This window comes from Syngnathus acus, chromosome 4 (assembly GCF_901709675.1).
Source record: "Syngnathus acus chromosome 4, fSynAcu1.2, whole genome shotgun sequence".
Lineage (NCBI taxonomy): Eukaryota > Metazoa > Chordata > Actinopteri > Syngnathiformes > Syngnathidae > Syngnathus > Syngnathus acus.
This window is the reverse complement of record NC_051090.1, coordinates 1,978,746-2,006,298: the sequence shown is the minus strand read 5'-3', so window position 1 is coordinate 2,006,298 and position 27,553 is coordinate 1,978,746. Positions and strand designations below refer to the sequence as shown.

General features: G+C 41.1%; 2 protein-coding genes across 11 annotated transcripts in view; one reads left to right on the top strand and one right to left on the bottom strand.

Annotated features, from left to right (window-relative positions):
* The window catches only part of LOC119121846 (cAMP-specific 3',5'-cyclic phosphodiesterase 4C-like), a 33,445-nt gene extending 7,716 nt beyond the window's left edge, over positions 1-25,729 (top strand). For 3 of the 10 annotated variants that reach the window (XM_037249828.1, XM_037249827.1, XM_037249835.1), the window contains 14 exons: positions 16,245-16,436; positions 16,866-16,902; positions 17,065-17,138; positions 17,218-17,267; positions 17,361-17,473; positions 18,465-18,558; positions 20,213-20,388; positions 20,466-20,564; positions 20,714-20,878; positions 20,952-21,051; positions 21,185-21,339; positions 21,491-21,613; positions 21,751-21,933; positions 22,002-25,246. In XM_037249828.1, coding sequence (XP_037105723.1) covers positions 16,245-16,436; positions 16,866-16,902; positions 17,065-17,138; positions 17,218-17,267; positions 17,361-17,473; positions 18,465-18,558; positions 20,213-20,388; positions 20,466-20,564; positions 20,714-20,878; positions 20,952-21,051; positions 21,185-21,339; positions 21,491-21,613; positions 21,751-21,933; positions 22,002-22,520 — 2,080 coding nt within the window. In that variant the 3' untranslated portion in view covers positions 22,521-25,246. Of the gene's footprint in view, positions 1-5,306; positions 5,591-16,244; positions 16,437-16,865; positions 16,903-17,064; positions 17,139-17,217; positions 17,268-17,360; positions 17,474-18,464; positions 18,559-20,212; positions 20,389-20,465; positions 20,565-20,713; positions 20,879-20,951; positions 21,052-21,184; positions 21,340-21,490; positions 21,614-21,750; positions 21,934-22,001; positions 25,247-25,598 lie in introns of those variants that run through there. The other 7 variants (XM_037249832.1, XR_005097769.1, XM_037249834.1 and 4 more) reach the window with 7 other exon arrangements.
* Positions 24,799-27,324, bottom strand: LOC119121849 (gamma-interferon-inducible lysosomal thiol reductase-like). Its single transcript, XM_037249845.1, has 7 exons — positions 27,174-27,324; positions 26,342-26,530; positions 26,210-26,281; positions 25,833-25,922; positions 25,589-25,741; positions 25,442-25,510; positions 24,799-25,377 (listed from the first exon to the last, which is right to left on the bottom strand). The coding sequence occupies exons 1-7, from the start codon at positions 27,300-27,302 to the stop codon at positions 25,318-25,320; spliced, it is 762 nt and encodes a 253-aa protein (XP_037105740.1). The 5' UTR covers positions 27,303-27,324; the 3' UTR covers positions 24,799-25,317.
* Between the last annotated feature and the right edge of the window lie 229 nt (positions 27,325-27,553).

Sequence of the window (27,553 nt, the reverse complement as noted above, 5' to 3'; positions counted from 1 at the left end):
TTTTATTTTATTTTTTTAAAATGAACAGGCTCGATGATGCCGCTTTCTATTCATTTTCTTCAGTGTAGGGATGAGGCAAAACACACTTTGAATATTTGAATTAACATAATAAGTCCTCCCACTCGAGGTGGAAGCGGGAAAGATTTGTTGTTTCTCGCTTGGTCCAATAATAATTTTGAACAATTTCTTCGGGTCCGTTAACGGTTGGTCCCCTTTAGATTTTGTGCACAGAGAAGATGCGGTTGTGTGATCGATGGTTTAGCTAGCGGGAAGCTAACTACCCTTTGCACCTCATCAGTCACAGTGATGGAGGTTCAGCTTTGCTTGTTTGCTTTCCACCGACTTTCATTCTTCTTTGTTCTTGCTCTTGGTTTTGTCCAAACTCAGTTTGAAAGTGTCACAGTAACCTCATACAAAAAAATGCATTTTCTTGTCTTTTAAGAAGTATTTTCATTATTTGCATTGATCTTGTTGAAACCCCCCCAAATCTTTTTTAAATATTTAAAAAAAAAAAGAAGAAATCTTCAGTCTGTGAATAATCGTTTTGAGCTAATTGAATGTCTTTTGATTGAGGTACTCACATTATCACGCATCTGCCAGCACGTCAGTATTTCTGGAGAGTAGCTTTTTATTCAGCGCAACAAAGGCTTCGATTAAAACGGTTTATGTGATTGGCTGTTGCAAATCTGATGGGGCATGACAGGCGCCTTAACTGAGCTCGTGGTGACATTTGCCTTCAACAAATGATGCCGCGGCTCATTTCACACGCACGAGGAACTGTTTTGTTAATCCCCCTGATAGTCAATTATATCATCGCGTTAAAAAACTTTGGGAAATATTTCTATCGTGAATTCAGTTGGGCTAAATTTTCAAATCGAGAAATGTAGCCGGGCCATACGCATTTTTTTCTTTCTTTTTTTTCCCCTTTAAAGAAAGTGCCACAGAGGATGTGGGTGTACGAACAATAAATAGATTTAAACACATATGATGAATCGGAATTCATCAGCCTCTGCATTGTTGAAAGTGCAACATTAACGCCTCCTGTGTTACATTGACGACGCAGCTAAGGCCAGATTCTTCCATTAGTCTGACTGCCAGTTGCTTTCTGCAAATACAAACATGTTCTGGTTTGGATTGAACGATAACAATGCAATTTTTTTCAATGAATGATTATTTTTTTTTTTAGCTCCCACCTATTTCATGCATATGAGTCATATGGGTTGCATAAGTAAAACATCCTCATTATTGTGAAAATAAAACTTCTATTTAACAAAAAATGACAAATATTGTCAAATTAAGTAGTAAAATTAATTAATTGTAAAATGTCAATTAGAAATGGTCAAATGTGAAATTACTATCAGCCCTGCAACTGTCGTTTTGATGACGCCATTCGTTTCACTTAATCACTTCAAAAACATTTTATTGACTGGAAAAAGGAGCTAGCTCAAAGTCTCTGAATGCACTTTGATGAAGAGTGTCACACAAATGCTCTCTTTTTTAGCCTTTCTCACTCTGACTGCAAATGGAGGACTAACATTGTTTACTCATTTCCAAGGCAAACCATTCCCCCGTAGCAAAAAAGCATTTCAGCGTTTCTAGGAAACGGCCACGTGCTCGTTTGATCAACCCGTTTGTTTCATTGACTTTGGTGATGGCGTTAAATGGCGCTCTGATGCTCCTTTATTCAACCCATGTCAGTCTCTCTGCAAAAGAAACGGAAATAAAGAATTTCAGATGCAGTGTGGCGGTTGAGATTAATCTGGACCAGGCAAAATATACGTCATGACATTATTGGTCATTTTAAGTAATCAGAGAATTGATTTCTTTTCGAAATTTTGGGAATCACAAAAAAATCTGTTGGTAAAACCTGGTCTCTCCTGATGGCTTATTTTATTTATCACACAGTCGCAGAAGGCTTTAAGGAAGGCAAATCCTCCAATAAATATCAGCAAGCCCATCTGTGCTGGGTGCTGTTTGCTCAGTGATGCTCCATGTATTGCAGAGAGGAAAGCAATCACAACAGCAAATAGAGATTTTTCAGCTCGCACTTGCTTGCTGATTGAGCACTTCTGGGGACATCGTAGCAATATCACAGAACCTTCACTCACGTTACAACTGGCCGCATATAATTCGAAACCCATTCCTCTTGAGACTAAAAAAAATCATCTGTCATCACTCAACAATGCTTTTAAAGTGGAACTGACATTTCTAATTTCATTCATATTAATGGGAGGGAAAGCGTTATTATGACAAAAAGAAGCCTTTTCTCCTAAATAATCAACAAAAATATAATATAATATAATTCTAAAAATAAAATTAAATAATATAATAAAAATAAAATGCAACATGATACAATCTATTGCCATTGCATTATGTTGGCATAATGGACCTGATTGATCTGGGTCCATCTTGGTGTTGATTAGTCAAACAAATGGACAGACTAGATTACATTTATGGCACAACAGTATAACTGTTATCGCTTTCCTGGCATCGTTAAGCTTTATTAGACCGCGATGTTTACATAGCATCGGAAAATGTGAAAATGGTTGCCATCGAATGAATGCAGTCACTCGCAATCAAACTGCGGCGCCCGGTTCTTATATAGTTGACAAAGGGTGACTACTAATTAACTAGCTAACCGTTTTAGTAATGCCCCCCCCAAAACTGAAACTGCATTTTTGAATATACGTGTGTTCTAAAAAACACAAATAAAGATCAGGCCCGATAATGACACCATTTGAAACTTTTCGGGAATTGCAGGTGGAAATAAAAATGAATCTCTCCCATGCACCCTTCAAATGCTGTCGTGTCTGACCTTTCACCACACAAATGGTAAATGTCAGTTTTGATCTGGGGAAGGAGCAGATGCGTGTGACCTTTTAGTTAATTTATCAACAATTTTCACATTTGGGACCCTAATAAGAATAAGTTAGAATATATGCAGACGTTGTGTAATATTTGGGCTTTTTGTTTGTTTTCCTCTTTATCCATCTGATCTAAGTATAATCAATTGCCCTGTCTGGGAGAAAAACAATCTGCACACTCATGAATGTTTTACGATTCTAGCGGCACTGGCTCATCTATCTCAATTTAATATTGAATAATTATCAAGAGAGTCATCAACCTGAGCTCATCCAAAACCCTATTTTCTGTCAGAGTTCTCTCTAAGCTAGCTACTGTTTATTTCTATACGATTCATATAAATAAAATGAAATAAAATAAATACTTGACTTTGATCTAAATTTTCATCGCTCCTAAATCAGCCTGGAAAGTTTTTCCCCCATGAGATAGAAATAAAATGTGAGCTGAGAGATCTTATCTAAACCTGACTCTGTTTTTAGAGAGCGGACCATCACATGTCTGTCTCACCTACTGCCTGTTGACAACTAAAACAGCTCTGGTATTTGTTCTGATGTACCAAAAAAAAAGGAAACAGATGTAAACTGGTGCTGCTAGTTTACTTCTGCAGGAAGTGACACCTGTGGTATGAAGTCTCAAAATTGAGGCTTGTCCATATTTATGTAGGCAGGGCTGAGCGCTTTGGCAGCAGCGCGTGCATGCATGAAGTGCTTCATTATCAATTCAACCTGAGTTACATTTTGTCCACGGACTACCTGAGCTGCATGTTAAAGCAAAGCTTGATGCAGGAGTGCTTGAGGGCCTCCTCCAGAAAGATGAGCTGGGTCATTTGTGGCGAGACGGGCTCTTTGTCACTCAGTCTGGCAAACTGAAGCCACATTCAACACGTCATCCTGTGACTTTCTTTGGCTATTGCGCAAGCTCCTGGTGAGCCGCAGAAAAGACGTTTTACACACAGTCCCAGGTATTGTCATAAAATAGATTTTGCTAATATATGCTACGATCAAAGATCAGAGTTGAACTGCCTCATGGAAAATAGGCCGGCAATTATTTCCCGATTGTCAGATCCCTTTCGATTTTCACGACACTTGTCCAAGTTTGTCGTGTGGCACTGACAACCTATTGTCACGTTTCATTTTGGATGTAAAATTGTGTATGCTTGTGGTGTTATCTCAGCCTCAAATCAGCAGTCTGTCGGCTGTATCACCATCTGTGTTACCTCGCCTACCAGCTTTATCATGAACCGTGAGAAACAATGAGTTGAGAAGATGTGAAGTGTGTCTTTGTACTCCACTATTGTTGTCCCTTCTCATGAGAATGTTCTTTGGCTATCCCATTCTTCAGAAAGGTTATCTTTCTGTGCTCATTTTTGACATGGAGTAGCACCACTTGAATATGTATTCTAGTAAAAATTCCGCTATAATATTCAGCTATTAATAAAATAAAATAATCTATTTACCTATTGTGCAACAAGATGGCAACATAGCACTGTTTTTTCCTCTCTATTCCACAAACTCAATGAAGCTTCCCCCTCTCCAGTTCAACATAGGTGCTTGGCACCAAGATGCCAGCAGATGGCGCCAAATCAGTATTTTGAATATGAGACCAGGCTTTTTGCCTAACATGAAAACAATATTTGGTTTTAAATGTTGAGTGTGGTGATTAAATAAAAATCCTAACACTATTATTATATTTCAACACCAAGGCTAATCTCGAAATGACTTATTCCATAATTAATTTTCTGGTTCATGGTCATCCATGAATATTTTGCGTAAATACGTTTTGATGATTCATTTTATAAAACATTTTTTTGTATGGCAATTTTTCCCAGACATCAATATTGAACAATACTTGCAGGGCACATTTCAGTTCAATTTGGACTTCCTTTTGATCACATGTCTCAACAAGAACCGGGCTGAGCCAGCTCTCTGCTACTTGTTACCAGACATAATAACACCCTCCAGTCAAATGTCTGTGTGCCAAGGTGAAACTCCCTCAATGTTGCTGTCTTCCAAAGTTCACCATTCTCTTAATCTCTAGCTCGGTGTTTTGACATTTCAGGCATTGCAAAGTGCATCCTCAAGAATAATCCCCCGGTAACTTGACGCCAAGTCATTGAGGGTTGGCATGTTTGCTGTGGTAGTGGATACCCTGTGAATATACCACGGCCCCTGATGACTTGGTGGGCAGTCTGTGCTGGACCCTTGTGGATTTTGCCCTGCAAGAGCAACAACTGAAACCGATTGCTTGAAATTGCATGACAAAGCTTTTTTTATTTATTTTTTGCTGCTAAACATGAACTGACTCGCTTTGAGTGAAGGTGAGAAAAAAATCCTTCACCTCCATTAAATGCTTTGTGACTTTCCCCCTTGGAAAGACAAATTGACATTTACACTCCAGCCCATTTTGTCTTGGCTTGCCTCACTGGATCATCTGTGAAAAATTCTTCTCCTTTTTATCCCGAGGCCCTGAGGATTAATTGGATCCTGCATCTGCTTGCTTTGTATTTGTCGCTTACCTGTTTGGGTTGTTGGAAAGAAAAAAAAGAATGGAGTTAGTCCACACCCATCCGCTGGTTCTTGAATGAAAATAACAACACGAGTTGGTTGAGATGTACAGCTTACTGTCATTGCAGCTGAGAGTGTGAGTTAAGTGTGACAATGAACAAAGACTCTAGATTGGCAAGGAAAGGGGTGCCATCAAGTTTCGGTCGTCGACACTCGTGCTTGGGGTAGGTTTATTAATTTTTTTGTTGGCTTATTCAGAGAGTATTTGCAGATGATTCATAGTAAAAGACGAGGGTGGAAATGTTTGCTAGCTATTTTAATAAGACTTTTAATCTCGCGCCAATAGGATGCGGTCTTTATTTTCATTTGTGGAATACCGGCACATGGATTTCACATTTCTTCAAATTGTTTTTTTTGTTTCCCTGATGATTTGACATTTATTGATTACTGCTTCATTTAAAAAAAGAAATAACAAAAAGTTGGGTTTGAAAAAAGAACCCAGTATGAGTCAAAGAGGTACTGGCACAACTTGTTGTTTTTGACCGCACTGTTTTGAATTTCTTTTTAGATTTAACATGAACATAACTTGCATTCCTAAAGAAGGAAGGTTGAAGTCGTGTGTCGTCAAACTGAAGTATTCTAAACGGGTGTGGCAAAGGATTGCCTCAGGGACTTTGGTAATGCTCCCAGCTTTATGGATTGTTTGTTACGGATTGAAAAATATCTGTATCGTTGAATGCGGCGGATGAGTTGCAGGACTTCCTGAAATGTATTATGTTAAGTTATCTCCGTCTCGTGTTTGAACATGTTTCAAAAGGAGAGTTCCTGTTTCGCTCAGATGTTTTGCAGTCACACGTGGTGCTGCCCAACTTGTAACCATGTCATCAGTCAGTGTGTCAAATCAGTTTACATAGTCACTGTATGGAGACAATTTTGACTGCTGGGTCAGCTGCTGCACACAATGATTGCTATCATTGCATAAAATGACATTTTATTTGACAATCTTGTCAAATGATAACAATGTGTCAAATACATGTGTTACTAATATCTTCTTGGAAAAAAAAACGAGGTGACTAAATAAACATGTAGGCATAGAAAATGGATTAAAGAATGGCTAATCGAACACCTGAATAAATCACATTACAGATTTTGTCAATTTAAATTGGCTTGTAATCTTGTGAATATGAACCCTATAGTCTCTTCAATATATGACCCAGTTTATTCCCAGTAAGAGACTCTTAATCAGCAGCCAATTCTAACCCAGAGCAAGAGTGGTAAAGGGGGAAAAGCATAATACAGCAGGCCCCCAAAATAAACCCACCATGCTTGGAATAGTTCCTCAGCCCGGCCGGCCGGGCCTGGCTGCTCATTACACGTGAATGTGACATGTGTTTCTTGTTTTTCATGCATAGACACACACTGGTGCACACACACCGTGTCTCTGTCACCCTTCCCATAATACATATTAATTGTGCCAGATATGATTACGCACACCAAAAAAACAATTTATTTATTTATTTATTTATGAGTGCTTGTAAATATGTCAAATAGGATAGGCATCAGTGAGTATCACTCATCAAGTGAAAGTGCGGTCAAGAAGAATGCAATGTGTTTTGCTTCCTGTATGCAAAACCAGTTCAGTTTGGACGTGAGCAGAATTTCGCTCAGTGTTTCCTTAGATTAGACTAGAGCGACATCTGCTGGTGAGTCAGTTGGGATGCTGTATCAGGGAGCGCGTTGATGTTTTGGCAGGCAATTTATCAACGAATATTCAAAGCATAATTCGACAAATAACAGTTTTTATACTTCAAATGAAATATACAAGTAAGTAATATTTTTTAGATTGATAACAGTGGAATTTGACGACACAAAACACACACCCTTAGACATAAATCACACTTGCCCGTCCGTCCCAGCTTATTCTTATTAACGGAGTTAATGTTGTCATAGGAGCCAGCAGCCAGCTGGGCTTGCAAAAGCCATGTGATGGCTGGATTCAGTTACACGGTGGCCTCACAAACACCTCATTCTCCTCATCAAGCCTCCCTCCATCCCCGCCGCATCTGTTTCCAGGTCCAGCGGCTTGCTTTCACAAGCACAAGGAGGGAAGTGGCCCACGAGTGGGAGGAATAGGAGGTGCCTTTGCTTTTTAACTTAACGCAAAATGACAAGTTTGTAAGCATGGAGAAGTCAACTGTTGCGCAATCGAGATTTCAACCAAATAATATGCGGCGTGATTCGATTTTGGCAGGTAGCACGGCAAACTCGTGGTTTTGTCAGCCTGTTTCGGCCTTGAATCTTAACTCCCAGCTTTCCTGTTTGGACTTGACATGTTCTCTCTCTCTGTGCTTTCTTTGGGTTTCTCCATTTATTTCAGAAATGCGAGGTTCATCAAAACCTCTAAATGAAGTTAGTCAATTGTTGTCATTGCTGCCATTAAATGAGCTAAAATGCTAAAAATCAGCCAATAGCAACCTAACGTGTCCACATAGACAATCTGAACATCTACAACTAGATTGGGTCGGCACCAAAGTTCAATGAACTTCACTAACTTCCCTGACCACCATAAGTGTTTCCAGTCACATTTGAACCAAGGGTTGTTTGAGGGTCCCTCCCTTCTTGTCCCACTTTTCTGTACGATGTGCCTGCCAACACTTCTGCGTCAGCCCCCTTGCCCCATGTCTCAAAAGACAAATATTTGTCCATGAGTTGATGACATATGAGGTCCAACAAGTCCATTCATCCCTTTTGCAGTAACTCACTGGTGATTCTTCCTCGTCGCACACTGAAGAAGATAGATTCAGAGAATTAACAATAACATGGTGTATGCATTTTAGTCATCCTCTCCGTTTCGTCACTTTGTTCCAATTCTACAGGAGTTGTGACTTTGCGTTAAAAAAAAAGTAATACAAAAATATTTTCAACCTATATTTGAATAAACTACAAAGACATAATATTCAAATCCACCAGTTGAGGAACATCGTTTCTCAATGTGCAATGACTCGAAGGATTTCATCATCTAAAGTCCATATCGTCATGGTCTGATGAGTCCACATTTAAAAAATAAAAAAAAATCATAGACATTGTGCCACTGTGAGGAGAAAACCCACGTAAGCACAGGAAAGCCGGAGCTGCGATTCAAACCATAAATCAGACGCGCTAATCAGTAGACCAAATGCTCCCTCCTCAAAGTATTTCCAACTCCTTAACTATTTGTCTGTTATACAACTTGCATAGTTGCCAAACTACAACTGCTTCCGTGCATTTACACTACCGTCGTTTTTTTCCCCCTTTTTTCTCACTGCAACTCTGCTCGGCCACACCGGCTCCAACAACCGCACTCCATTGCCCAATCGCAGACCCTCCTCTTTTCCCTGCAACACACACACACACACACACATTCTGAACATACACATGCGCATACTTCATGTGTTTTTTTAAAGGCACACTGCGGCCATGTGCATGGAAGGAGGAGACAAGTTGAGCGAGCCATAGAGGGGCAGAGAGAGGGAGGAGTGTATCGTATGGTCCGTCACCGAGTTCCGCTCACTTTAGATTTGAAACAAACCGCCTTGCTCTTGCTCTCGCCTTCTCGTCCCCAGCTTTTCGGAACCACATGAAATCAGGGGAAATGGCTCATTAAAGCCAACACTTCCTTGGACTTTCTTTATTCTTTGGACTTGAGGCATGCATCTGAAACAAACCGAGGAGGACTTTCCTCCATCTGTTCGTGCGTCAAAGGAAACCCGAAGTGGCGTGAGGGCAAAGGAAAGCGCACGCAAAAGTCGAGGAGTCGCGGAGTGGCCGCGAGAGGAGGAAGGGGACGATTAGCGGGCGATCCAGAAGGAAGGAAGGAAGGAAGGACGACTCAAAAGATGAGTTTGCCGACTAACTGCGTATACCTGGCTCCCTCGTTCCAGGAGCGCTACTTGAAAATGCGCCATGGGAATATCGGCGGTTCTCCGTGTGCTGTCAATAGACCCATCGATATCGTGCAGAAACGAAGACGGTAGGCAAGATGGGCACCAAAACCGCCAACCTTTGACAAATGTTTGACACCCCATCCCAGTTCATTGATGATAGCATGCTCCATAAATCAAAAAATGGAAAGATTTTCAGTAAATAGGATGAAGTTCATCATCCCTCAGGAATTTATTTGATTATTCAGTGCCAATATTGGGACTAAATTTAACAGAACAATTATCTTGATTCATTTTGTGGTTGGCTTTACACTATGCGAGATTGCCTTGTCGGTGAAATTCGTTGTAATTTGACTCCCTTAAATAATGTTGACGTTTCTTTGCTGCTTGTCAGGGAGTTTTGAATGAATCTCTTAAATCACAGATTGTGATTTACAACCAGAATTGGTTACATCTTACTACGGTTTTGAATTTGTAATAATTTCTTGCTATTTCCCCAATAGCCAGCAGACAGTTGTACTGTTTTTTGGTATAGAAAAAATATATAGCCAATTGATAGCAGTTCTCATTCTTCCAGGCTGGAATAATTATCTTAAAGAAAAGTTGAAGTTGAAACGGGATCACTTTAGGAGGTTTCTTTTTCTCTTAAATCTGCAAATTGAAACAAATCAGTGAAATCATTGCCTCTTCTTACTCTTTTAAAATAATATTTCGTGTATGCATCCAAATAGATGGCTTCCTTTTTTTGAGGGGAGGTCATTCCAATCCGTTTTCTATGGCATATTAAATACCACAAGAGTTATGGATGTGCTTTTTGTGTAGTGCAAGGCCATGTTCAGGGTGAAAGTAAATTTTTTTTCAATAGCAATGTTGTATTGTTGCCAAGAAATAGTCAGTATTTCTCTTGTCTTCCAATCCAGCGAAGGAAGTCTGTCTTCTTTTCAGAACCTTTTGAGAGGGAAAAAGTCATTTTTATCCTGTGTGAGGAAAGAGGAGGATCAAAGTATGTTTAGGCTGTCCCGCTGGTAAAACGCCTTTGCAGAGACGTGGCTAATGATGGCAGTCAACCGCATATGGGCCTGATGGATAAACCACATGTGCGTAATAACACTTTGAACATATAGTCAAGGAAGAGTGCGCACAATAATTAACTGATGACTTTCACTGGTACGTTTAACATAAAAAGATGACTCACCTTCATCATATGACTTTACATTGTAAGGTTTGAGCTTTTATATTTCATGCAAATATTTGATTGGGCTATGCAAATGTGGTCCACTTGACTATTGCGCTTATCTCAGCTGTTTTCCCCAATGGACTCAGCATTCTTTTAATTGCAACGGTGACATTTCCAAATCGACTGGAAAAATAAGTGAGAGTGAGTGAGAAAGCGAGATAACCTTGCACACCCTGGATTTAGACTGGCGCACAATGACCATTGTATAAAATGGAAAAAATATGGCATAATGGACCAGTTGAACTTACAGAAAGAAGTGTGGGCACAAAATCAGTAATACAGTTTAGTTGTTGGAGTTTGTTTGTATTTTATTTTGATTTATTATATTTTTATTCTATTTTAATATTTTTATTATATATATATATAATTCTTTTTAAAATTATATATATATAAAAAATTTATATTTTTAAACCATTATTGCTCTCTACAGACATCATAAAATAATGACTAATGTGACCCCATACAATGTTTTTATCCAGAAGGCGTGGAAATGTCACGTGCAACACACGCAGGTATCGCATGTCCTGTCCTGTCCTGTCCGTCAATGAGCTGTGAACTTTGGTGGCGTCCCAGCGGGTTAACCAGCCCTTTGGCTCATCACATTGAGACATGACTCACAGTTTACTCATGTTAAGTCATCAGAGGTCTTTTTTTTCTTTTAACTTTAAACTTAATAAAACACACTTTGCAAAGCTATTGCAAACATATTTGAATTAAAAAAAAAAATCAAATTACAAGCAAAGATTGTATAGAAAATATTGTAGTGTTTGTGTGCATACTATGTGATTTTTAGGAGGCGGGGCATTTTGGGGTGTGTGTGACGTCAGCAAGTTTGCATGCGTGTGTTAGAGCATGAGTCGTGGCTGCTCCTTGGTGAGTGTGCTGTTTCTGTTTCATTTATACATGCAAGGGCATTACAGTAAGTAGAGTAAAGTTGTGGATGCGTGCTGCAACGTAATACGAAGAATTTGCTCCACATTTTCAATGAGTCAGACATGATTGTAATTAACAATTTATTGTTTTTCTGCAGCCAGTCGGATGCTACTCATTTCAGGCTCTAACTGGTTGCTCATTGCCCAATTGACAAGGGCCCATATTGTGCCAAGAACAAATGTTTTGGTCATGAGGCATCAGTTGCGTGCCATGAAATGCATGGAAATTAGCTTGTTTCAATCACCCTTTGTGTTTTCATATTTGGTCTGAAACAAAAGAACAATTTGAAACAAAAAAGGCACCAATCTGGATTATTTTTTCAGGCCCGTGCTGATTACAATATTTGTCAGAATAAAATTCTGATCACGGATTAACCTGTTAATTTATTTTAAACCTGTTAATAAATATAGAATGAATCAAATAAAAATAAAATAAGCAAAAAATATATAAATACCGTATTTTCCGCCCTAAAAGGCGCACCGGGTTATAAGGCGCACCTTCAATGAACGGCCCATTTTAAAACTTTGTCCATATATAAGGCGCACCGGATTATAAGGCGCATAAAATAGAAGCTATACTGCATCAAACTGAGGTTGACTAGGGTTGCGGTATGCATCCACTAGCCAATAACCAACGAGCCCTCTGTAAACAATCGCGTTTCTCAAACGATCTCCTATAAAATGATCGGAACTGACTAAAGTTCGATCTAACGCATTGGTACTACTTACCTATGTTTCCCTTCCATATCGATCCGTAGATTTACTCGAAACATTAACAGAGCAGCCTATTTTGACATGAAATAGCCTGGTACGTATAGCAGCTATCGCAATAGCATTAGCCATCCGCAAAGTCTCACAAGCCTCAGCTCGCAATCTCCCATGAGCCTCAGCAAAGTGTAAACAATCGCGTTTCTCAAACGATCTCCTATAAAATGATCGGAACTGACTAAAGTTCGATCTAACGCATTGGTACTACTTACCTATGTTTCCCTTCCATATCGATCCGTAGATTTACTCGAAACATTAACAGAGCAGCCTATTTTGACATGAAATAGCCTCGCGGGTACAACAGCTATTCGGTGACGCCCCTTGACTACAGTTGCCGTAATGCTGGGAAGCGACGCGACCTTGTAATTTACTAGTCGTACTAAAACGTACTGAAACATTTTGGCAGAGCACTGTGTACAACCAGTATGGATCAACAAATTCATCAGTTGATCCATATATAAGGCGCACTGGCCTATAAGGCGCACTGTCGGCTTTTGAGAAAATTTTAGGTTTTTAGGTGCGCCTTTTAGGGCGGAAAATACGGTAATATAAATAAAATTAATATAATGTAAAAAAATACACGTTTTAAATAACTCAAATGGAGGTTTTTTTTTCTCATTACTTGCTTATCAGTTAAAAAGAATAAAACACCTGAAATGGCAGAGAAAGCTTTCACAAAAACAGCCTCAATGTGTTTTTGCCCTATCTGTCCGTCCGTCCGTCCCACTGTGAGCTTGAGGACCAGCTGCTCCTTAGCTACCTTTAGCTAATTAGAGGAAGAAGTGGCGCAATCGTGACTCTCTGTCCGACTCAATCACCGTATAACCAAAGACGCCAATTAGTCCTATATGAAGATGATTAGAGGAGAGCGCAGCGTAGCTTGTTAGCGGCCCAGGTGGAATCTGCGTGCGTGCGTGCGTCTTACGGCCTCAACTAGCCCATCCAGTTTGTGTATCAGTGTGATGTCAGGTTGTTCGATTTTTGGATCGATAACAGAGCCAAAAGTGGGCCTTGACCACTGGGTGGGTAATCACTGCCCTCTGTGACTGTGTGTGTGGATGTGTGTGTTTTGTGTGCTTTTCTGGCCCGGTGTGTGACTGTCCTTTCCAGCTTCTAATGATGTTAATACTGATCAGCCACTCTATTGAATTCCGCGCCACTGGACGGACAGAGCTAATCACGACCCGTAGACTCCTTGATCGATATCTTTCTTCATGGAAAAGTGAATCTGCCTTTGAGGTAGTGCACAAGTTTCAATTGTGATTATATTCCAATCACAATTGAAAAAAAATGGAGATGTTTTTTGGGATAGTTATGCAATATCTGGATGTGTGGGGATCTCAAGCAAAGATCATGGACAGGCATATGTACCATATATATGTACTAAGTCGAACTGATGACCTGCCTTGAACGTGAGCTTGTCCTTCACTCGGCTATATTTAGACGTGTAGCTGTTCTGAGATCAGATGTTGATGTTGGACGGGGAATGTTTGTTGTGTTTTGACAGTGGTCCACTTTGGTTGCTGAGGAGAGCAGTAGGCATCAGAGTATACTGTAATCATGTTTTATTTAAAAAAAAAAAAAGAGCTGAGGTTTTCTTTTTTTGTGTTTTTAAGTAACCTTTTTTTCTACCACTTGTCCTCATTTGAGTTGAGGGCCAGCTGACTTTGGGCGAGACACTCACTTATGAGTGAAATCCAAGATTTGGGACGCTTTTGTCTTCTGCTGAGACGTACTGATGATGGCCAGCAGGGGGCGGCATTGGCTTACTTCGATGCTTGGCTCAGAATTTCGCCGGTCATATTGTTACATGCAGTAAGTTGTTTCTCCATGTGTGACGTCATAAAGACATCAACACAGGGAAAAGGAAAGCATCGTTAAAAATGTCCGCTGCTTCTTCCAAAGAAATTTCCAATTATTTTTCCCATGCAAAGACAACAAATGGTCTCACTCCACGCAGTGTTCCCTCATCTGTTTTGCCTTTCTCCTCCTCACCTCTTGCCTCCTTCCTGGTGTGATGTGTGAGGCCTCGCAGGCAATTCCCACGCTTACAAGAAATGAAAACAGGAGGTAGCATGTGTTTGGATATGTAAGGGTTGACCTTTGACCCCAGTCCCGTGTCATTCCCCATCAAATAACATCTGGCCGTCAGTGTTCTTTTGGGCACGAGAGAATCTTACTTAAATTCCTCAGCCCCGGTTCCCATGAGCACATGACACACACATGACACTTTTTGTCATTTTCCATCCTGACATTGTGACTCTTAGCATACTTGTGCCTATTACATGACTGATTGAAGGTCTCCCTAGATTTAGTTTTTTACTCGGAAGTTTGGACTATTGCGAAAGTAAATTAAACAAAATCTGCTTTCATTTACCAGTTTGTTTTCAGTGGAAATTGGTCATTATTTTTCATTTAAAATGAGTAAATAGTGAAATAAAAGGATGGTTGAGTACTACAAACTAAAAAAAAGTCAACTGAGGGCAGACCATGCAATGAAAGCTGCAAACTGGACATCCTGGGAACAAAGGCGGAAGGTTAGGATGTGGGTGTGAGAAAAGTTGAGTCGAACTGAATTAAAGAGCAAAAAGGGGGGGCCGTCATTTGCGTCACACAACTGGAGAACAATGCTGAAGGTAGAAGACCACCAAGGTCATCTTGTTATGAATGCAGTGTAAGTGAATGAATAAGACGCCAGCCTGTCTCATTTTCTCTTTCCCTGCCTGTCTGCCCATTTAGTGGAAAGTTTGAATTGATGTTATGCTGACATTGTCAACGTCAATAACAAACGCCAACTATGGCACTTCACAGTGATGGAAAAAGTTCATCTCAATTTAATCTGCTACAGCAATAAATATGCTGATCAGTCAACAAACACTCCTTGCTTTAAATCTTTCATTTACAGGATGAATCCAATAATCCTTTAAGGGTTGGATGGTGATTTTTTTATTTTTATTTTAAACACATGCTGTAATGTAAGCGATTTTTGCTCAAATTATGCAGTACACCGTTTTCACCAATAGTGGGCGCCATCGCTCTAGTATTTACTGTTTGAACTCAGCAGAATAAAACCTTTACCTGTACTGAGTGAAAAATAAGGGGTCCCATTTAAAACATTGTAAATCCCATTTAAAACGGCACCTAAACATGTATTTGCATCCGCTATTAAACTATAGGGCAAGAAATCCTCTCGAATGAATTGGTGAAGGGTATTTGGGGGAGCTACATACGTAAGTTCCCTCACAGCTGCCTCAGTTCCCCAGGCAGAGCTATTTATAGCTTCTGACGTCACTAGCCTCCTCTGATGGAGCCTCGTCACGGCCAGTTTCACTGAGCGGGCACGGACGGGCGGGCGGGCGGGCGGGCGGGCGGGGAGGGAGGGAGGGAGGGAAACCGGCCTGGGTTAGGTAGAGGGTATCATCATTGAGCTGCTTCAGCCCCGCCCATCTTTGCTATGTCACACCAATGGGCTGCCAGATGATGTACCGCATCACTGTGCTGGATGCAGACTTCCTGAGCATCCCCCCCCCCCCCCCTCCACCTCTTCAATTCTCTCGCTGTGAATCAGGCTGGTTCATTGAGCCCCGAGTTGCATAATGGGCTAGCCATCTTCCATTTATCAGCCGCAGCTATAAGGAGGAGTGCTTTAGACAGGCTGTGCTAAAAATAGACTCCAATAACCTTCAATTGCTTTGTGAGGGCACCTTTTTTTTTTTCTATTGTTACAACCAGGCAAGAGAGGTGGCTTGCGGTGGCCTATTATTTAAAGATCAGGACAAATAGCCAAAGTCACATGAACTTCCAAGAAGATTCTCACACTGTCGTGTCTCAACAATCTGACGTGATCATGCACTTCAGTGTGTCCTTGAGCAAGGCAGTGTTATCCTGGATTATTATATTATTTTATATTATATTAAAATCATTATTCATTCTATTATATGCTATACATGATAGCTAGCGATGAACTTCAAAACAATTCCTGCAAATTGTGTTTTATATATTGTTTGTCTCTTTTTTTCAGTTTTGATGTGGAAAATGGCCTTTTGGTGGGTCGCAGTCCTTTGGACTCCCAGACCAGCCCAAGCTCGGGTCTGGTCCTACAGTCCAATGTCCCCCACAGTCAACGGCGGGAGTCCTTCCTCTACCGCTCCGACTCCGATTATGACCTCTCACCCAAAAGCATGTCACGCAACTCATCGACGGCCAGCGATTTGTGAGTACTTCATTAAGAAATGACATAAATGGGATATTTCATTTTAAAATAGTCAAATGAAGTGTGCTTTTTTTCGGGTAAATATTTGATATTCCCATTTGTGGCATACTTTGCCCACCAATATATGCTACTCCTTTTTTGAAGGGAGGAGGGAGTGAAGCAATGGGAAGTCAGTTGGCTCACTCGGTGAGACAAAGCGTCAAGATTGCTGTGATCTAATTGCGTTGATCAGCCCGCTGCCCCCTTAGCGCTTTCTAAAATGCTCCTCTCTAAATGCATCACCGCTGCAAAGTTTGTTGGACAACCAAAACAGTCCCAGCATGCGTTTGGAATATCGACATGTTCCTAAAATAATGGCAGAGGTCATCTTCTTTTTCTAACCCCCCATTTCTTTTTTAATCCAATTAAAGTGCAGTTTTCTATTTGCAGGCATGGAGAAGACATGATAGTTACCCCATTTGCACAGGTTGGTAGCATTTACACGTCACCACACACACATTTCATGATGTCAACAATTGAATGTGTAACAGAAGTTTGATTTCAATCTTTTTTTTTTGGCATATTAGCGCGGACGCTGATTATTACGCTCAAGCCTGCATCTTCACTCTGTCTTTGTTTATCTCTTCAGATTCTCGCCAGCCTACGAACAGTGAGAAGTAATTTTGCCGCTTTCACGCATCTGCAAGATCGTGTGGGAAACAAGTAAGAGCAAGGAAAAAAAAATATATATATATTATATATATTTTTTCTACCATATTGTCCTAAGTGGTGCTTGTTGCAGGTGGCCACCAAGCAGTAACCAGCCACCCCCATGTAAGCCATGTCACACAGGTCAGTACGAGCACCAATATCTGTGCTTTTATATCATAACAACATTTTCATATAAAAATGTTGAGTTAAAAAAAATCAAACCTGTCTTTTCAGAAGAGCCTTATCAGAAATTGGCAGTGGAGACTCTGGAGGAGCTGGACTGGTGTCTCGACCAGCTCGAGACACTTCAGACCAGACACTCGGTCAGCGAGATGGCGTCTAATAAGGTGAGACATTTTGCACCAAAAAAAAAAGACCTTTATGAATTTGAACATTAAATATCGAGTGAATAGACTGAAAATGGATTTGCAAATCTTTCTATTAGAATTTTCCTTGCATTATGCACGATGTGCCAAGTTCATGGAAATTTGGGTTTGTACAATAGTTTATTTTTTTTATTAGGGCATTTAACAGATCGAAGCCCGAGCCATTGCGAGTGTGTAAAAAACACTTGAGCTCATTTTCACTGAAAGAGTTAACCAGCAGTCCACATCTTTCCTCCTCCATTTTTGAGTCAGCGCGTCAGCTTCCTTTCCTCTGCCCATCCTCTGAAAGTAGCCAACCTGATTGGACAAAAAAGGGGAGCCCACACTGTCTGAGGCTGGGGGAGGGACAAAGGCACAGTCCCTGCTTTTTATGTTTCTCATTGATTGCGTGAAAGTACTTGAATAGGTCACAGCACATTTGCAATCATCTCCTTTCCTGACAACCACTGCATCACCTTCAGGACTGTGGAAACTTATTTTCATTGCCACTTCTTTGGTTGTTTTTTTTTTTTTCTTCCCCCCCAACCATCTCTGATGAGTCTAAGGCAGCGCAGGGAACTGTTCAAATCTTTTTTTTCTTCTGCCCATTGGATTGGATTTTACGCAGAGAAATAGCAACATGCATGGAATGGCATGCTTGTGTTGGTTCTCCGGGCTTGCCGGAGACTCGGACAGGTGAGCACGCCTTGTTTACATCTGGATTTTGCAGGCTTTGCAGGGGGGCTGTGTGGAATACAGATGAGTAGGACAAGCTTGTTTGAGAGAGCAGACAACATACTGGCAATATTACATTTTGGACAGTATAACTCATATATTGAGTGTGCTGTTGAATGGACAAATAATAATTGTGTTCAAATCGGTGAGGCAAATAATAGCAATGGTCTGGCATCTTGGCACAAACTACTGGATTCTTTTTACTGATTTTTTGTTTTGTTTTTTTGTGTCCACACAGTTTAAGAGGATGCTAAACCGAGAGCTGACTCAACTGTCAGAGACCAGTCGCTCAGGGAATCAGGTGTCGGAGTTCATTGCCAATACCTTCCTCGGTGAGTTTTCAAACAAAGCAGAAAGAAAATAACAACAAATGATAGCTGTTGGTGTTCGATTAACATTGATTTGAAAAGAAACTTGGAATTTGAATCCATGTTAAGAAATATAAATAAATTCAAAAAATGTTGCAGTACTGAGCAGAAATCTCCACAAGTGTTCTTATAAACATTTTGATCTTCATTTCATAAACAAGTAAAAAAAATAGGGCCCGAAATAATTCATCAACCAGTAATCAGCTGATTCAGCACTTTTTTTAAATCAGAAAAAAATATTTTTTGCCACTTTTTTCTTTTCAGTGCATTACAAAATAAAATAACGGTACACTCCTGCCTCACCGAAAAGAAAAAGAAAAACAAGTGTTGCAGCTTTTTCTCTTTCGTAAACAAATACTAAAGGACAAAGTATTGTCTTGTTGGGTGTAAGTGTGAAGGTACCCACAAATATTTGAGAAACATCTGCTTGTTCATGCTTTTTTTGGTTGCGTCAAACTCTTACGCTATATGACATTTTTTAAATAATATTTCATTGGCTAGTCTTCACGAATGTGGGCATTAAGATTCCTCTACAGTTTTCTCAATATGATACGTCTGACTGGCTCGTCTATTAAATGGACCTAAATAGAAGCAGATGTCTCCATTTAAAATGCAAGGCTGCTGTAAGAAGAATTGTAAAGACGTCATTGGAACAGATGCGGCGTGGAATACACGCAGAGATTGTTTCTCCACGAGAGCCGGGGAGGAGAGGATGGCTTCTTAAGCGGACAGGGAGTACGAGGATTTTTTTTTCCTCCAGACAGCATTCCCGGACACATTGCGTGGCGTTGTCGTAGCAACAGGGTGCAATATTATTCGAGGGCATGTTTCATCAATAGAAGAATCAGTGGTGGTTGGGAGGGAGGGAGGGAGGATGGCGCTTGAGCCCAATAAGGAGGTGACTGTCCTTCACGCGCTCTTTTGATATGGATGCCGCCGCCACGTCCAGCCTGGCTGGCTGTGCTCGGAGATGACCAGCATGGTTTCTGCTGTGAGAAAAAGAAGGCACCGTGAGGGAGGTGAGTGGCGGGCGCCAGCACTCGGCTGACTGCATCCCAAAGGTGCCGTGTGTATTTGGAGGCGGACGTTTGGGCATTATTCCGTGGAGCAGCAGGTCAATGCGCTTACGTGGATGGATTGTAAAGCTTGTTGCTCCTTCTCGATTACAAATTGGCGCAAAGAATATTTTGCTGGATATTAAATAAACAAAAAACAACAACCTGATGAGTCACTTTGAACAAACATGTGCCTATGGGGACAGCACCTCATGATGTGATGATTTTATGTTTTTGTCTGAACACATAAGCTTTTATGGAGGACAGAATCAAAAGACAAACTTTATTTTAATTTATTTTTCTTTTTATTTTATTATTTTTATTTTCATGCATTTTGTTGTTGAGGTTTAGGCCTGGGAGGTTTCGCGTCTTGAGTAAAAACCCCGAGGAGAAACACATTTCTATTTAAAAATACTCTGTGACCCACATTTGTCAAAAAGAGTATTTGACATGCTGGGCATCCTGTCGGGGACCAAGTGAAAGAAAATGAGAATTTACTTTTGCATAGGTTCAGAAAATATAGACACAGTTTTGTTCTAAAATGGATGCTGTTGTCATTGCAGAAAAACAACATGATGTGGAGATTCTGTCTCCCCCGCCTAAGGAGAAGGAGAAGAAGAAGAAGAGGCCCATGTCACAGATCATTGGTGTGAAAAAGGTCACACAGAGCCCCAGCCTTGTATCCACCTGCATCCCTCGTTTTGGAGTCACCACCCCACAGGAGAACCTGCTGGCCAGCGTGCGTCTACATACAAAACAAAAAAAACACACACATACCACGACATGCATTATACTTGTCATGTTTGACTTCCTCAGGAGATTGAGGACCTTAACCGCTGGGGTCTGGATGTATTCAAGGTAGCGGAACACTCTGGAAACCGCCCTTTGACCGTCATCATGTTCTCCATCTTCCAGGTAGGGACATCTTTTCTCCAAATACAACAATTTTATTTATTTTTTTCTTAATGAAGCTGCATCCAGTAGACCTCGGTGCTGGCCAGCGTGTTGCAGATGTTAAAGTTGATCAACCTGACCCTCCTCTCCCTCTCTTTGTATCCTACCAGGAGCGAGATCTGCTAAAAACATTCCGGATCCCAATGAACACATTCATCACCTTCATGATGACCTTAGAGGACCATTACCGTGCCGACGTAGCTTATCACAACAACATCCACGCGGCTGACGTTGTGCAATCCACACACGTGCTTCTATCTACACCGGCTCTGGAGGTGAACTCTTCAGTCATTTGGAATCCAAATAGTCCAGAGTCCGCCCTTTCTAATACCGTGTGTTTGGTTGCAGGCTGTTTTCACAGATTTAGAAGTCATGGCCGTTTTGTTCGCCAGTGCCATTCACGACGTCGACCACCCCGGCGTCACAAACCAGTTCCTAATAAACACAAGTAGGTCTTCTGCTCTTTGCGAGGTCTTACATCTGCCGTCACACAAAATGTTTCCTTCTCACGGTTAATATAACTTGGTGGAGTTTCCCAGTGACGTATTTGAAGCAGCCTCCCTCCACCATCTCCTTCACAGGTTCCGAGTTGGCGTTGATGTACAACGATGCCTCGGTGCTGGAGAACCATCACCTCGCTGTGGGCTTCAAACTGCTCCAAGGGGACAACTGCGACATCTTCCAGAACCTCAGCAAGAAACAACGAGATTCCCTCCGCAAGATGGTGATCGACATGGTGAGGTTTCAAGCTAGGGTTAGGGTTTCAAAGTAGGGTTTAAAGCTAGGGTTAGGGTTTCAAACTAGGGTTAGGGTTTCAAACTAGTTCCAAGTTGAATGTATTTACAATGAATACGATTGTAATGTGTCACCACTGATTTTGTCACTAGGTGCTAGCCACAGATATGTCCAAACATATGAACTTCTTGGCGGACATGAAAACAATGGTGGAGACCAAGAAAGTGACCAGCTTGGGAGTTCTGCTGCTTGACAACTATTCCGATCGAATCCAGGTTAGAGCGCCTCCTGTTGACGCAAAAAGACTATTGAAATTACTCATTTTGACAGCCCTGATTGTTTTTTAAAAGACCTAAATGTAAAACTCTTTGTGTCTTACTAACCACATTTGGAATGTCTTTCCTCCACCCAGGTTCTTCAGAACATGGTCCACTGTGCCGATCTGAGCAACCCAACCAAGCCCCTCGAGCTTTACCGTCAGTGGACCGACCGCATCATGGTGGAATTCTTCACGCAGGGAGACAGGGAACGTGATAAGGGCATGGAGATCAGTCCCATGTGTGACAAACACAATGCCTCCATTGAAAAGAGCCAGGTAACACTTCAAAGCACCACTTCAAATGTTTCTTGATAGACCCCGCCCCAAACTTGTCTCTTCTCTAGGTGGGCTTCATCGACTACATCGTTCACCCTCTGTGGGAGACGTGGGCCGACTTGGTGCACCCTGACGCTCAGGACATCCTGGACATCCTGGAGGACAACAGAGAGTGGTACCAGAGCATGATCCCACGCAGCCCCTCACCTTCTAGTCCCGACGAGTCCCACGCTGAGCTCAGATCAGGAGGTAGCCTGGGAGGGCCCCCTTCGACAGGGGTCAGCGGGGACAAGTTCCAGTTCGAACTGACACTGGAGGAAGAAGAAGAGGATGAGGAATTGGAGTCGGACCTCGAGAGTCCACTCGAGGATGAGCCACAGTTGGGGACGGAACAGCACCGGGACTCGTCCTCCCCTTCCACGTCCCCGGACCCGCGCAACAGGTACCGGCCTCCTTCGCCTCATTTGTCACGGCCCACCAGTCTGACGTTGCAGAGCCCCCACCCTCACAGGACCACGAACCCGACCGGCCAGGAGGGATATAACAGTAAAGACGACAGTGCCCCCTGGCTGCATGAAGGCACATAACACCCAGCACAACCTGCCCTCCTGAAAAGACAGTCGCGGGGCGGGCGGGACCTTACCTACCAAGGAAGTCTGTAAGATCACCACAGTCCCTTTACACTGGAGACAGCCTCTCTGTAGACAGAGGGATGATAGCCCTCTTTTTAATTTCGTATTTATATATCGGCCTGTCTTTGGGTGCCTCCTATGTCTCGATTGTTTTCCTCTCTGGTTGGGGAACGCCACTTGCACCGGAAAAAAACGAGTGACTCTCTCCCATAAGAAAAGGCAAAAGAAACGTCTTCCTCTAAAACCTTTTGGACGTGAGCAAATGAGTTGCAGTGTAATGATCACAGGGTCTTGGAAATGATTTTGCAACATTCGCGAATATTCAATTCAGAATCTTATTTTGTTGAACTAATATGTAATCCATTCCTTGGGGCAAAAATATTTGGAAGTTGATATTTGAACTGTTGAGAAGCAGCGAGAGAATTGATGGACCTAAACCTCAGGGTATGAAGAGAAACACAAATGGAATGTAGCATGCATGTTGTGCATACAAACTCTGGTCCTCGAGGGTCACTGTCTTGACAATTCAAATAATAATTCTAATCATTCTCATCAGGCGCCTGCATCATGTGTGTTGGAGGGGGGGGAGTATCTAAAACATGCAGGGTAGCGGCCCTCGAGGACAACTGTGTGCCCTAAAGTGATTCCCTGTTTGAATTTACCTCTTAACCATGCGACTGGAATTTGTCTAATCCCAGTTGAAACCCTTTAATTTAGGCACCTAGAGCAATCAAATGTCTATGGATGGATGTGTGTGAAAAAGAAAATATATATATATTGCTATATTTTAGGAAACCATCTTGTAGCACATCAGATTGAGCACTGAAGACACCACCTGTAGTCTAATTGTTATCCTTTTTAAAAAAAAAAAAAAAGTTGATTAATTTCTATATCAGCCTTTATTTAAACGTGATTATTAATTTTCCATTCCCTCATCTTGTTTTGATTTGATCAGGGTGCCTCCAGTTGGCAGTAGCACTTTAGCATTGTCGCTTAAGCACTTGGAATGTGTTAGAAAGGGCTTCTGCACATCAGAAATACAATACAAGAGAGGAAAGTAATCATTTTATTGATTTGGAATTTCATCCATTTTGATTGTAACAACAATGAGGTCATGTTAATGGTTTTGCTTTTGTCATCTAATTGCATGAGAAGACCAAAAACGCAAATGTTTTTCCACCTACCATTGCCTTTTGAATCATTTCAAAGTGCTGCAAATACATATACAGCCCGAATGTCAGTGACTTACAACTTTAAAACTCACGATAATGCTCCTGTTTTTTTTTTTTAAGAAAATTAATGATTTTCTTTGTAAACTCAAAAGCATCAAGTTGCATAAAGATTTTATCAGACGATAGTGTATCTTTTTATACTTTTTTTAAATAATACATGGTGTGTTCCAGCCTTCACATCTTAACTCATCAGAACCACAGTGCCTGCTTGTCAGTGAAACATCAAGTCACCTCAATTGTTTATTATTTGCTTTAATATTGTTTTAGTGGGCACTACACAAGATTTGCAAGCATAATTATTGAACAGAATAAGTTTCCATTTTGCACACACACACACACACACACACACAAAAAGGCAGTAGCAGAGTTCTAATGACAAACCTCAAAATAATGAAAAAAAAAAGACAGAAAACATTGACACCGTTTGGAAGTTAACCGCTTGACTGTAATAATGCTGTTCATGTTAAAAAACAAAATACAGAAAAATATTTCAAACACCTGCCAGCCTACAATGCTAACTTTTTACATTAAAGATTTTAAATAGATCATTTTATCAACACCATTGACTTATAGTGATAGTTTTTACCACAAATAACTATTTAAAACGATTCATTTTGGCACAATTTAGCAGTGCTCTGCTTTTCTAATCTGATAGCTGAGACTTGACAATGTGTAGTTTGAAGACTTTTTGTGTCTCGTGTGTGTGTCCATTCAGTAGATGAATGATTGTTGCCAACAGAGATTGGAAGTGAACCAGCACTACACACATTTTATTGCACTTCCTGGTCAGGCAGTAGTAGGAAACACTAGTCAAAAAGTATTTCATGACCACAGAAAGCATTATTGATCAGCCTTTTTTTTTTTTTTTTACTCATCATGTGACTTTTTTTCACTGATCATGTGACTTAGGATGTTGGGCCACGGATGTTAAAGGACCAACGTGCTGTTTTGACTCACTGAAACCAAAGTGAACCACAGGATGTTGTAAATAGAAAAGCCAGTCACCAGAATTCATTAGTTTAATTAGAAAAGAAAAATACAGCAATCGGGTTGAAAGGTTGGCGAGTTAAACTCAGCACTATGGTTCTTTATATTCAAACACTAGTGCCAGAAAGTATTAAATGTGTATTATTGCTCACTTCTTGTGTTGAGCTCACATTGGCATCATGTTAGTAATGTTGCTCAGCCTCATATCATGCAACTTTCTTGAATACTATTATTCATATGTGTCTGTTAGTGTGTATGTGTGTGTGGGGGGGGGAGTACTGTAAAAAGAAAAAAAGGGGAAGAACAGTTAATTGTATGTCATGTTGTAATCATATGTTAAGCCTCAAGATCAAAATACAATGTATACAGCTGATCTGCCACTCCGACATTTTGGAAAGAAAACCAAATGATTTTTCTGGATTTGAGGGTGTTCTGCAAATGCCAATAAAGTACAAAGAAATTCATTTTTTTCATGATTGGCTCAGTCTCACAATGTATTTGTTAGTATGACTCGCATGTTGCTTCGGACGTCCTCAGCAGAAACCTCTGTCAAGTCTCACCGGGGCTCCGTTGCAGGCTGGAGGCTTAACTCCCTGAAATCACACAAAATCAATGTGCTGAAATAATGTCAAAAAAAAGAATGCGGCAATATCTCACCGTATAAAGTTGGCAAACCAAATGGAAGAGCGAAGACATGGCCTTGTCTTCATACGCCTGTGTGTATTCCTGCCAAATATTTTGATCCATATTTCTTGACATCCTTCACAATCTTTGGACTTGATGACGTGTGTTTGTGTCTCTTACCCCATTGAAGGTGACCCAGGGGACGTGCGTGTGAGGAGGGCTGAGCGCTCTGGTCATGACCGCGTTAGTGTGCATCAGTCGACGGCCCAGACTTCCCTTAACGCAGGAATCGATGCTAACCCAGGAGACGGCGGGGGCGTGCATCTCAAGACACTACGACGACACAACACACACGCACGCACGCACGCAGAAGAAAGCTAGAACTTTCACTTCTGTTTTTGAATCCCACAAAGAAAGCAGTCACCGGCCGAGCTGCGCTGACAACATCGGCAGCGGATTCCATGCAGTAGATGGTCTGAAAAGCAGTGGGGCCACTCAAATGGAGAATGCAGGCCTGAGGGGAGGAGTAAAAGGTGAATTCAAATAAATGATTCAAATATATTTTAAAAAATGCATTTAACAATGTTTTATTAAATAATTTAATACAAAATGATCATGATGATTAAATTACAATGACAAAAAAGTGAAAAATTCTATCTGATCATTTGTCACAAAATAAGTGGTTAACTGCTATGAATATTTTATTTATTTTTTCAGATATTTTTTTATTACTTTAACTTGTTGAATAACAGGTTGGTTATGATTAAATACATTTATAACATACAATTAAATTGATTAAACCTCAATCACGTTTCCATGACATTCTGGCTCCCCATGCTGGCAGGTGAAGGTAGTATTTCCCAACACCAGCTCCTGCAAGAACAATTCTGAAGTGAAATGATTTCCTTGTCACCAAGAAACAGACTGGCGCACCTTAGCGTTGCCATACGGTACCAGCGTGACCTTCATGATGTCCTGCAGCATGGACCAGGTAGGGAAGAGCTGCTGACTGATGAACACTCTGCAGGCTGGACAGAGACTCTCGTAGTAAAGCCTGACAGACACAGGAAGAGCTGGCTCCTTGGGACGTATGGCACTTAGTTCCATACACTGCTTCTGCACCTACAGTATTACAGAAGGACACAACAAACATGTTTTGATCACGAGTCATTGAATTAGATCTGATCAGAGCCAATTAGGCAAGCCAAAGCCACTCATGAATAACTTGGCGTTTTCAATTCACATCAAATATTTTCGGTATGTGGTAGGAAACTGGATTACCGTGGACGAAATCCACACAAGTGTGGGGGAGAAGTGACGCAAATTACACATGACACAAGTTTTGTTTGAAATTTTGTGCCAACCACCACAGACAAAAACATTCAGGTTGAAGTCTCATTTTTTTAACCAGAGCAGCCCATCTCGTCACATGCAGAAGTAATTCAGGCCTAAAATATCTGAGGCATGACTCTCATTTTACAGATTGGCAACCCTTGGATAATTTTCACACACACACCCCTCCCAACCCAGAAATTTGGAGATGGTCTGACCCAACTTTGGGTATTTTACCCCACCCCCTAAAAAAAAAAATAAAATAAAAATAAAAAAAAAGGATAAACATTGTACCTGGGAAAAAAATGCTACTTGAAGTCAGTCAGAAATTCTACTTGGTTATTTCCCACCACTTCAAGATCCACTCTTAATAATAAGTCAAACATTGCAATGAATCAAAAGTGTCCGTCTGTATTGTAATAGCCACACTCACCTTGCATTCAACAGCAATCTCCAAGGAGCGACACCACTGAGACGGAGGATAGCGACAAGATGGTTTAGGATGAGATGAAGCTGCGCTCCAAACATGCCAGAGGATGACCACAAGAGCTGCAAGCTTCATGTCTGCAGATCAAAAAGAGAAAACAAGACAGAAAGATGGAAGAGAAAGTGGACGGACTACGCTCCACACCGAGGAGGACAACCAAACAAACCCAACTCACAACTGACTAGTGTTGGCTCGTGAGTGAACGATGAGTTCAAAAGAACGACTCTTTTCAGAACGAATCACTTCATACAGTGATTCGTTCTTTTTTCAGTTCATATGACTTCAACCAGTAGGTGTCAGTAATGCCCATTGAAGCTGGTGCCACC